The following is a 12,713-nucleotide window of genomic DNA, read 5'->3' on the forward strand; positions in this document are numbered from 1 at the left end:
CTGGTTGAAGGAATTTGGAATTATTTTCATAGAAGAAGTTGTCATATCACTCAAAGTATACAACATAAATGGACAGCATATTTATTCCTAAAAGGTATTTATTCTAAATAAACAAAGTACAGCAAACAAAACACACAATCTATAGAGTATAGAGATTTCCACAGTCTAATCTAAGCAGATTAATTACAGTGAAAGTGTTCAAGAGCTGCCTTGGTTAGATCAGAGCAGCACATTGCTCTGGAGAAAGAGTCTCTGGGATATCCAGGCCTGTGTCCCCCTTCTTGGAGGAGAAGGAGTAAGAGATGCAGTCCTCTCGGGGGGCTGGTGGAAAAGAGGATGAAGAAGTGGAAGTTTATATACAGGAGACCTCAGAAGTCTTCCTGACCAATGAGGTGATCACACATCAGTAGAGGTCATAAACACCAGGCATCATGGGGAGGAGAGTTTATGGCTGTTTCCTTGCCAGAGAGCCAAAAAGGACTCCAGACACCATTTTGAGAGGTCAATAAGAAATGCTGCTCAATTTCATTCATCTCTGTTAAAATCCACAAATGAACAAAAGTCCACATGATAAGATCCCAACACCCAATCATGCCTAATGTCGCTAATTTGAATCAAAACCTCAATTCATATCTATTGTATGTGCTATATTGAAATTAACATCTCCAAAAACACAAATAATTATTATTTTTAAATAACTGTTAATAAATGTAGGCAGTATGGGGTTAATGGCAAGAATGAAAGCCAAACAAAATGTATTTGTTATTAAATTTTTAAAGCTTTTGTTGTTCTGGCTTTTATTGTTCTTCTATATTTTTGAATTGTTTCTAAAATTTTTAATTTTAAATGTTGTATATATTCATATTTTGAACACTTTTTTCTACAATTTTTTTGTTGGTGTGAGATTATTTATAATATAATGGCGATGAATGCTGGTTCGAGGGCCCCCCTGTGAGTTTTTACTTAGGGCCTCAACAGACTCTAGAAAAGCCACTGGAGATAACCCCCATTAAACTGTTAGCTCTGTGGGGAGGCAAACTGAGTTGTAAACTAAGTTGTAAATCTCATGTACAGTCATAGAGTAATTTGTTTGATTTGTTTGTTTGTTTGTTTGTTTGGAAAACATGGTTATATACATTGTTCTGTGTTGATCTAAATGTAGTTTCTTTTTAGATATTACATCAGTGCTGAAATGGCAAGTATGTTTTCACTATCACTATTCTGTATAAATTGTCAAATGTTGGTGTTTTCTGTTGTTATTTCATGTGGATTTCTTGCTTTATTTCTTACATTTAGAGCAGAATGAGTTATAATCTGTACTGTATACACTGTATTTTGTTATTTATAGTTATCATGAACAATATCAACTAACCAATGTATCTGTGTAAAGGTGAATGCTCTGCTCCAAGTCTGTCGAAGAAGAAGGGGGAGGTGGTAACTCCCACTCAAATCATCACGTCAGGCAAAACTAAAAGGTAAACATGAAACTAAAAGCAAACAGAGCTTATCAGCCAGCCTTGAGTTCGGTCATTAAAAGTATATTGCATTGGTCATATATTATTATTATCATGTTAAAATGTTGTTGCATGTATAATGACCTAGTCCCTCATGTGTTCTCCACAGAGACCCCAGCAGGAGTTCACAGGTATCTATTGATCAGTCTGCCTTGATTCAAAAAGGCAGTTTTCATTAACAACATTATCAAATTGCAGCTTAAAACACACGCACATACATTTTCTTTTTCTTTCCTGCACACGAGTAAAAGGAGGCAGTGCAGAGACACAATTCTCATTACTATTTCCCATTGTTACCATATGCAAAAATGATTTAAATGTTTCATGAAGAGTACATTATGTATTGTGTTTTGAAACAGGAGCCTGTTTGGATTGAACTTGAACCTGTAGTCAACACAGTTGGTGAGATCCAAACCTACAGGTAAATAGTTATCAACCCTTTTTCTTTGTTCTTAGTTTAATTTAGGACCACTTTTTGGTAAAATGACACCAAGGCTCAGCCTCAATGAGCCCACTTTCTTGATATTAATGTTGCAATAACATTCTGTAAAGAATTTTAACTGACTGTAACACATTTGTTAAAGAATAAAAGCAAAAGTTATTATTAAACTCACTCCTTAGCCTCCAGTCTGGCGCAGGTCGATTTGAATGCAGCGTGTCTTCGTTGCGCTGGGTTTGTAAGGAAAAGGTCAGCCTCCAATACCAGTTCTGCTCATGGGAGGAACACAGGCACAGGCCTTCATGCAAAGATTACATACCAGCAGGACCACTAATGGACATCACAGTCACAGCTGGGAAGTTAGAGGAGGTGCAACTGCCACATTGGATTGGTAAGTGGACAAACATGTATAATGACAACTGTTTTGATTGAATAAATGGAATAGTTTTCTACTCACTACCACACTGTAAGTTTGTTTTATTTCTTTGATATTTTTTTGGCAGATCACAACCCCAAAATGCCACACAGCTTTGCAGTTCTACATGTGAAATCCTGTGGAGATTCTGTGGAACGAGTGTCTGAAGTGACATCGTCCCACGTCAAGTTGCTGCAGCCCACTTTCTCACCAATTGGTGTCATGATCCAGCAGTTTTTTGGCTTCCCTGTGAACGTTTTCTATGACGTGTTGATGTACAAGAAAATCCAAACTGCCCTCAAACTGCATGTTTACCTGGTGCCACCTGATCCTGCTCTGCAAAAGGTTTCTCTTTCATATGTCACAGCAATAAATTAAAACATATACACACAGTAGTGTTAAAAAATAATAGCAATCTAATGTGACTAACCAGATTAATCCAGGTTTTTAGTATATTTTTTATTGCTACATGGCAAACAAGGTACCAGTAGGTGCAGTAGATTCTCAGAAAACCAACAAGACCCAGCATTGGTGATACGCATGCTCTTAAGGCTGTGCAATTGGGCAATTAGTTGAAAGGGGTGTGTTCAGAAATATAGCAGTGTCTGCCGTTGACTTTACAAACTCAAAACTATTTTGTACAAACTTTTTTGTTTCTAGGACTGTGAATCACTAAACTAATATTTAGTTGTATGACCACAGTTTTTTATAACTGCTTCACATCTGTGTGGCATGGAGTCAACCAACCTGTGGCACCTTTCAGCTGTTATTCCACTCCAAGATTCTTTAACAGCATTCCACAATTCATTTACATTTCTAAGAACAAATCCTACGAACACTCAGGAGTACTCTTAAGCACATTTCAGTGCTGACATGTTGGCATGGTTGTGTTGTCTTCTTTTGTTAAGTTAAATAAAATACATTACAGCGAAATTTCCGTCATATTTATGTATTTATTTATTCATTTCTTTTTTTTTTTTCATTTTTCATTTTAATTAAATTAAATGTGTCAAAGCTTTAACATGAATCAAGTAAATTGGACATCATGCTGTCCGTTAGTGATACCACCCTATTTATAGGTGGCATTTCTCCACGACCTACAAAACAATGGCATATATATTACTGCTGCAGGAGGGCTCTGTCCGTTCTGGTTCTGTTGCAAGTTGGCTCTGCGGGACTTCATGCCGGACTTAACCCCTCAGTCCACAACCTCTGGACACAAACTCGCCACGGGCCCCTGCCTAGTGCCTACACACGCAAAGTGTGCGCGCAAAGGCGCTCTTCCCATTACGTACATAACAACACCGGCCAACACACAACCACACAACATAACTGTCATTTTAGGTCTGTTTTGTTTGGCACCTGTCACGTACAGGACGATATACACATAGACGGATTATCATGACCACGAGCCCCTGTCTACACAAGCATTATGTGCGCGTGCAACGGCGCTCTTTCCATTACGCACATAACACCGGCACACACAACCACACATTACTGTCAGTTTAGGTCTGTTTTGTTTGGCACCTGCCATGTAGAGGACGATACATATATTATGGGAGAGACAGAATGCTCAAATAGCCAGCCCTTGTAGTATTAATTAAAATATAGAAAACTATCAACCAGCGCACCCAGAGTGTCCCATTAATACTCTCTCTCTCCCTCGCGCTGGCCGGCGCACACAGACGCACTTACACACACAAATACAGGCACATGCCATGGGGGTGTCATGTTGTAATGGTAATAAAAAAATGCGCTAATGTGTTCAGACCGACCGTCCGACCGAACACAGCACTCGGATGCCGACTCAGATACCGGCTACAGTCCTAGAAACTACTCACTTAAACCACCGGCTTTTTACTGGCCTTCTTCGAGGAAAAGTCCTTGATAAAGTAATCACAGTCCAACTCTCTGACCAGTTTGGCCTCTACGGCCAGTTACATATTGTGGTTTCAAGGTATTATTCCAGAAAATAAATTGTTTGTGTTGTTGCAACCTGCACTAAGGTTGCTAATTTTATTTATTTATTTATTTATTTATTTTCCCTGTGCTCCAAGGGATTTACGCTTTGCTTTAGGCATTCTGTTGCTGTTTCCTCTGTGTGGCGTCTACACACGGCCCTGCAGTCCTTTTTATGGGTCCTTTTATGGGCATTAATGGGTGGTTACCTATGCTAATCCTATGTTAATTAGACTCACCTGGCACGCGCGCTCAACTTACGAGGAGATGGCATTCATCAATTTAAGAACACGGCTGCGAACAATTCAGCGGCTTAAGAACACGTTGATGAATCTGGCGTAGGGTCTTCTTAGAAATCTTCTTAAGAAGGACTTAAGAAAGAATCTAAGAAGATTCTTAAGAAGATATTGGTGAATGAGGCCCAATGTCTTGAACGACCCATTTTCACTTGTTCAACAAGTGCTGGTTTCATCCTTAAATAGAGGCCACCTGATTCACACCTGTTTTTTCACAAAATTGATGACCTCACTGATTGAATGCCACACTGCTATTTTTTTCTAACACACCCCTTTCACCTAATTGCCCAATTGCACAGCCTTAATAGCTGCATATCACGAATGCTGGGTCTTGTTGGTTTTCTGAGAATCTACTGCACCTACTGGTACCTTGTTTGCCATGTAGCAGTAATAAATATACTAAAAACCTGGATTAATCTAGTTAGTCACATTGGACTGCTATTATTTTGAACACTACTGTATATGAAAAGGGAAAACAGCATAGTTTCAATGACGTTTTCTCCATTACATGAAAAAAAGCACAAAAAACATTGTGACTACAAAAATGTTTGTTTATTTTGAGTTTGATCCTTTTTTTCACAGGCAGTGGAAAAAGAGCAAAACTCTGTTGGATCAATTAAACTGCTAAAACCAGGCCCAGACAAGTCCATGGTATTAGGAGATAACTTATCGCTGAAAACAGACAAGGCGGGTGCACACATTCAACCCAGGGTATGTACGACTCAACAGCTAGAGTCACTATATTATCACTTTTTCAAGTATGTTTGGAAAACTTAGTGAATAAGTGAATAATACTCTTAATTTAAAATAATATGTCTTCCACCCCATTTATTCTGTTCTCCACAGACACGAGAGCTCCGATACGATAGCAGAAATTTATTTGAGGTGTTCCTCAGAAATGCAGACGGTGACTTCACCCTCAAGCTTAAAAGTGAGCAAAACACTATCTGGAGCTGTTCTATTTTCAAAGGTAAGAGGTTTTCAAAGGATTTTATACTTATTGATTTCGTGTAGTGGTTAGCACTCTCGCCTCACAGCAAGAGGGTGGCCGGTTCAACTCCAGCCTACAGCTCTTCTGTGTGGAGTTTGCATGTTCTCCCCATGTCAGTGTGGGTTCTCACCGGGTACTCTGGCTTCCACCCACAGTCCAAAAACATGCACTTAGGTTTAATTGGTGACTCTAAATTGCCCGTAGGAGTGAATGAGAACATGAATGATTGTCTATCTCCATGTGTCAGCCCTGTGTGACATACTGCCCCTCTGCCTGCTGATTGGCTGTCCTATTTCCTTGTTGGCAGTGGTGGGCAGGTCGTCAGCCTAAATGGCCTCACCTGTGTGCTGGGTATTTAAGAGCAGTCTTATCCAGCACTCAGTCTCTTTGCTGCTTCCAAGCTGGTAACCTGGGTCTCATGTTCCCACCTGCCATGTGGGACTGAGTTTGATTTTCCCTCTGGCATACAACACTCACATACAGCACACTTCATTCACACCCATACACTGCATACATGACTGATTGACATTTATTCACACACATCCATTTTGGTTTGTTTTGACTTAATTTCAATTTCAATAATTTCATTGATCAGTTACTTAATTTACATTTATCTGATTTATTAATAAATTATTTGGCTTTGTATGTTACGTGTGGACTCCCTTCTTTTTTGCCACTAACCTGACCAGTTCGTGACAAAATGGGGGCTCGTCCAAACCATTGTTTGATTTGGTACATTTGACTTCAATCAGGATTCTAGGTAATGTTGTAAGGGTACATTAGTACAATTCAGTATGGTTTGTCTCAGTATTAACTTTTGACACCGATATTTGCTTGGGTTCTTGTTAGGAATTGTGTTTTGGTCTTAGTTATATTGAGTTTTTTGGTTTCAAAGTGTCCATTGGCTTATTAGTAGCACCTGTTGAAGCCAATTAGTTAGCTGCCAGTGTTGGGAGGTCCACATGTAATTTTTTTTAGTTTGAATTTTGGGGGATTTTGTCGGAGTTTGGAAGTAGCAATTGAACATTTGTCTTTAAGTTTTGTTAACTTAAATTTGTGAGGTTTGGTTGCAGTAAATAAAAGTGTTGGAACTTTGTGTTGGGTTGGGACAGGCAAGTACCATTATAAGGGACCAGTAGTCCCCTGTTAGGCTAAGGAGACTGGTTTCCAATAGGGGAGCTGGTCTTGGGGAATTTAGTGTGGCTGCAAACGTGGGCAGAGCAGTCGTCTCGGGAGCACATCCATGGTGCAAGGAAAGGTTGCTGGTAACAGTTGCTTTTTCTTCCCAGTGGGCTTAAGTGCATAAATACCCACCATATGTAGTAGCACGAAGACTAGGGAGGAGTGTAGGTAGTTATGGGGTTGCTAAATGTCTGTTAGTTAGTCAGGGCTGGGGAGGTTCCAATTTTGGTTTGGCTGTCCCAGACTTTTCAGTGGTTCCAGCACTCAACGGTTGGTTTGATGGTTGGTTGGTTTGATGGATAGATGGTTGGTATGATGGTTGGTTGGATTGATGGTTGGTTTTTCTGGTTTGATGGTTGGTTGGTATATTGGATAGATGGTTGGTTGGTTGGTTTTGTTGGTTTGATGGTTGGTTGGTACGTTGGATAGATGGTTGGTTGGTTTGATGGTTGGTTGGTACGTTGGTTTGATGGTTGGTTGGTACGTTGGATAGATGGCTGGTTGGGTTACGTTGGATAGATGGCTGGTTGGGTTACGTTGGATAGATGGCTGGTTGGGTTACGTTGGATAGATGGCTGGTTGGGTTACGTTTGATAGATGGCTGGTTGGGTTACGTTGGATAGATGGCTGGTTGGGTTACGTTGGTTTGATGATATATCTGGACAGACAGGTGTAGTTCAGCGTTTGAAAATGTCAAGGCACTTCTTTGTGCGGAGCCTGTGCTGGCTGCTCCCCGGTTCGATGCAGGTTTTTCCCTGCAGGTGGATGCCTCTAACGTAGGAGCAGGAGCTGTTCTTTTGCAGACAGGAGACCATGGGGTTGAAAGACCTGTGGCTTTCTTCTCAAAGAAATTCAATAGATATCAGCTTAACTACTCTGTGATAGAGAAGGAGGCGCTTGCTTTAATATGGGCATTACAGCATTTTGAAGTGTATTTGGGATCTGGTCTAACACCACTTGTTGTTTACACAGATCACAACCCACTGACTTTCCTGCGATCACTTCAGAATCCAAATCAGAGGCTGATGCGGTGGGCGTTGTTTTTACAGCCATACAATTTGGATATTCGACACATCAAGGGATCAGAGAACGTTATGGCTGATGCCCTTTCTCTGTCACCTTAGTGGTTTGTGTGCTCACTGATTGTCTAGTTTGCTGTTTTAAAATTATGCCTTCTCACTGCTCTCAATTTGCTCCTAGGGTCCAGGTTGTGGAGAGGTGGAGGAGTTGATGGATAATGTGGTGGGACCCCATTCTTTAGGAGGGGGGTGTGACGTCCTGCCCCTCTGCCTGCTGATTGGCTGTCCTATTTCCTTGTTGGCAGTGGTGGGCAGGTCGTCAGCCTAAATGGCCTCACCTGTGTGCTGGGTATTTAAGAGCAGTCTTATCCAGCACTCAGTCTCTTTGCTGCTTCCAAGCTGGTGACCTGGGTCTCATGTTCCCACCTGCCATGTGGGACTGAGTTTGATTTTCCCTCTGGCATACAACACTCACATACAGCACACTTGATTCACACCCATACACTGCATACATGACTGATTGACATTTATTCACACACATCCATTTTGGTTTGTTTTGACTTAATTTCAATTTCAATAATTTCATTGATCAGTTACTTAATTTACATTTATCTGATTTATTAATAAATTATTTGGCTTTGTATGTTACGTGTGGACTCCCTTCTTTTTTGCCACTAACCTGACCAGTTCGTGACACCTGTGATAGTCTGCCGACCTGTCCAGGCTGTACCCGCCTCTCACCCAATGTGAGCTGGGACCGAGTGCTGATAAGCATTTAAGTAAAATAATGAATTAATCTATCTACTAATCAGCGCTATGCACTGTATTTTATTTCAGAAGACTACCAAACTCAAAGCACTGGTCATAAACAAGGTAAGAAAAGACAAAAGGAGAACTTAAAAGTGATAAATGATAACATGAATTCACCTAGCGGCCTTGAATCACCATTGTAACTCTATGTATTTATCCATTCAGAATTTTAACATACTTTTATCGTTCACTGTTTTTTGCTTTGCTTTTTTCTTCCTGCAGGTCAGCATTTCGTGGCTCAACATCGGAGAGCTCTGATTAACAGAGTGAGTGTAACAGCCCCCATCCTGGACGAGCTCGTGGAGAGGGAGTTGATCTCAAAGGAGACCTACAATGATGTCAAAGCCTTAGCAACCACACAAGACCAGATGAGGAAAATTCTGGCGGTTTTGAACACCGCAATAGCAAAAGACGGCCTCTATAAAATCCTGAAAGGGATGACGGGTACAGAGCACCTTATCAGTGAGCTTGAGGCATCTGGATAAAGAAGCCAAAAGTAGTAAAAAGTGCTGCAGCTTTGGACACTATAGTGCCCCTTTACGACCAAAGCAGTTTCAGGGCCGGTTCGGAGCCGGTGCTAGTGCTGGTTCACAACTGTTTGCTTCTCCACAGGCTCTAGAGCCACGTCATTACGTCACTGTTAGCGTCTGCGTATGTCTCCACCCTCTCAGCAAGTACAATAACAGTCAACGGTCTCTACAACACATCTGTGCTGCTCTTCTTCATCCCTCAGACGCCAAATACATTCTGATTAACACTGAACATAAGATGTTAATGTTGGACTTGTTGTAAGCTAACACTAGCCCGCTAACGTTAGCACACTATGGATCGCCGGCTACGGTTAGCACCCGAGCAACCGTCCGCTAACGTTAGCACGCTAGCTCACACGTATCAATCACATTTCAGTTAAACAAATCAATAATAAATGATATATGTTTTTGTTGGTCTCTCACATAGACTGTATATAAATAATGGACGTAGTCACCGTGACGTCACCCATTGGGTGCCCGGTGGGGATTGACGCCGGGCAGAGGACAAAGCAAAACCGTGGCGGAGCTGGTCCGTGGCCGTTCCACGCCCGGTGGAAATCCTCAGTAACAGTGAAAGACGCCAAGCTCTACGTCTCAAACTAGACTTTTCTCCTCTGTAGTTCCCCCAAACTCAGTAAGTGAGGCATAAGACTAAGTCTCAGTTGCTTTGTATAAAAGCGTCTGCTAAATTACATTGTTATATTGTAACAAAATTTATTTTTATAATTTCGTTTTTTTTCAATACTTTCTTTCATGTAAATATTCATGTTTTACATCCAACAAGATGTGTCAAACAAACCCAATGCAATTGTAAAGAGAAGAGCACCTTTGGTGCATTTTGCAGGATGCAGATTCTGTTGTATAAATGTTTTAAACATATGTGGCAGTTCTAAAGCTTGAAAAAGCAAATATGTCATTAAACAATGTAAGTATGTGAGGAAGAACACTGTAATGTGCTGGACTAAAGACTTTGAAAATGTGAGATATTTTATGATTAATGACGAGATTGAATCTTTGTTTGTTTTAGTCTATTTTGTGTGTTTTTTCAACAGATTTCATTCAGAGTTTTACATTAAATGGGTGAATTATTTTTATCATGTGCCATTGCCAATTGTGACATTTTCACCATTTTTACTCGACAATTGTCAATGAAAGATTTGTTTTTACATTATTAAACTAATTGTTATTAAAGACAAATCTGTGATATTGTAATGGTTCACACATTCACACTAAAATCAAGATTGTGTGGTTCATACCAAAGCCCATTTCCGCCAGTTATACAAAATAAAAATGAAAACTTGTCTTTTTTTTGTTTTGTTTTTGCCCACATGAAATTGAAATTGTGAGATAAAAAAATTGAAATTATGAGATTAAAAAGTCATAATTATGAGATAAAAAGTCGTCATAGAAAAAGTCATAAAGAATATATATATATATATATATATATATATATATATTGAAAAAAATAAAAGTAATATTCCACAAAAAATAATCCTATAGTATGCCATGATAATTATATTTAAAACCATATAATTTATGTATAATGTATAAATACTGTTTTAAAAAGTAGAGTTCTATAAACAAACAAAATTTTCATTGTATGGTTTGTAATGTAAAATGAATCATGGTATCATAAAAATATAAATTATACCATAAAAATTTAATTTTACATTTTACACAATATATTCAGAAAATGTCATAGTATAGCCCCCCGCTGGCCCTGTAGGTGCAGTTCCTGCAGCGGCCACATGGCGGCAGCAGAGCATCATGTATAGGCAAACATGAGCCACTCCCTGACAGTAAAACCTACACTGTAAATGAAGTTATTCACATAAACTACTTTATATATACTTTATAAATTTAAATAATATAACATTATTTTTTATTTCATTTTTGGATAACTTATGACATTTAACAATTACTTACGTAATTTTTGGACATTTTGCTGTGAACTATATCTGCAGACTATTACACATGTAAAAAAATTTAGCATTGAGAGCCATTAAAAAAATAACTTTTTTGTCAGTTTTTTTTTAAATACTATAGCATGATTTTTATTTTTATTTTGGACATTCCATAATATGACGTTTTTCTGTCATATCTGGACAGATCATGCTCTAATATGTATCAACAGACTTTTGCTTAATGCCTTTCACATTTTCATTTTCTGCAAATTTAATGGACAAGAAAGTAATCTGAATCTGAGGAAATACATTTTTGGTGTCTTGTAATCGAACAGAGTACCTTTACTTAAGAACTATACTGAGAGATTTGAGGTACTTTTATGCAGATTAATTTGGAAAATCAATATTAATTGCGTCCTTACAACACATACATTTACTCTCTTTATCCCTCTGAACTTGTCCCTTCAGTTGTATCCATGCCTAGCCATGAGTGATGTAATTGCTCAAACCTGACAAACAGGTTTAAATCACTACGGGAACATAATTGTTGGTGAAGGAATGCATTGTCAAGTTTACTCAACAGGATAAAAGAAAACTAAACTAAAAGTGCTTCATAATAAAGCAGCAGAATGTTTCATTTTATTATAAGGTGTTGGTGAAAACTAGTAGACTCTGATGGCTTAAATTGACATTTTATGAATTAACTTGATCAAGGAATCATATTTAAATCATTTCTCAGAGAGAGAGAGAGGTGTTTAGACTAAACACTGATAACAGAGACACCCACAGCCTTGGCTGGCCCTGTTTATACCAAGCTGGCAACAGCTTCAAACACACTGCAAAAAAGGCGTGTCTAAAAAAAAAGATAAAAACACTAAATCTGAGGGAAATTATCTTGCTGCATGGACAGATAATTCACTTGACAAGATTTCTTAAATTAAGATTGTTAAATCTAGAAATAAGCATGTTGAACAATTAAAATAAGAAATTAACTCTTAAAACAAGATAAATCTAAAGTTTTTTTTTATCTTGGTAAGAAACAAATAATTTGCAGTGCACTCTGCTCGAGCCAGTTCATCACTGCTTGCAGCTTTAATTTAAGAGTTAATTTCTTATTTTAAGCGTACAACATGTTTATTTCTAGATTAAACAATCTTCATTGAAGAAATCTTGTCAAGTGAATTATCTATCCATGCAGCAAGATAATTTGACTCAGATTTAGTGTTTTTATCTTGTTTTTAGACACCGCTTTTTCTGCAGTGCAAACATTGAGATCTTCAGTTTAACTAGAGTAAAGGCTGATTCATAATATCCAATATAATTAATCCCAAAATCCTACCACATAAAGCACATCTCTTCTCTCTTTTCTTTTCTTTTTTTACAGTTTAGGTTGCAGTGAGACGTAATGAGTTAATAATTCATCCTCTCCTGTCACCAGCTTTTTGCAAATCAAATTAATTTGCTGCACCCTTTACTGGAAATCCTTGGAAGCATTTCCATTAAAACGAAACAGACAAAGACAATAGTTATTTTGTTGGGCATTCACATTCTGTACTTATCTGCCTGTTATGAAACCTACGCACCTAATGTGGGTGTGTATTAAACCACCTTTCAGGTTCAAGTACATAGTTACTGGTCACAACTGTTCAGTCCC

At 38.7% G+C, this 12,713-nt stretch overlaps 1 protein-coding gene across 1 annotated transcript; it reads left to right on the forward strand.

Annotated features, from left to right (window-relative positions):
- The first annotated feature begins 302 nt into the window (after positions 1-302).
- LOC131989179 (NACHT, LRR and PYD domains-containing protein 1b allele 2-like) lies at positions 303-10,499 on the forward strand. Its single transcript, XM_059354378.1, has 8 exons — positions 303-392; positions 1,624-1,645; positions 2,153-2,344; positions 2,457-2,713; positions 5,206-5,334; positions 5,470-5,593; positions 8,653-8,688; positions 8,848-10,499. The coding sequence occupies exons 1-8, from the start codon at positions 303-305 to the stop codon at positions 9,108-9,110; spliced, it is 1,113 nt and encodes a 370-aa protein (XP_059210361.1). The 3' UTR covers positions 9,111-10,499.
- The last annotated feature ends 2,214 nt before the right edge of the window (positions 10,500-12,713 follow it).

Source organism: Centropristis striata, chromosome 17 (genome assembly GCF_030273125.1).
Source record: "Centropristis striata isolate RG_2023a ecotype Rhode Island chromosome 17, C.striata_1.0, whole genome shotgun sequence".
Classification (NCBI taxonomy): Eukaryota; Metazoa; Chordata; class Actinopteri; order Perciformes; family Serranidae; genus Centropristis; species Centropristis striata.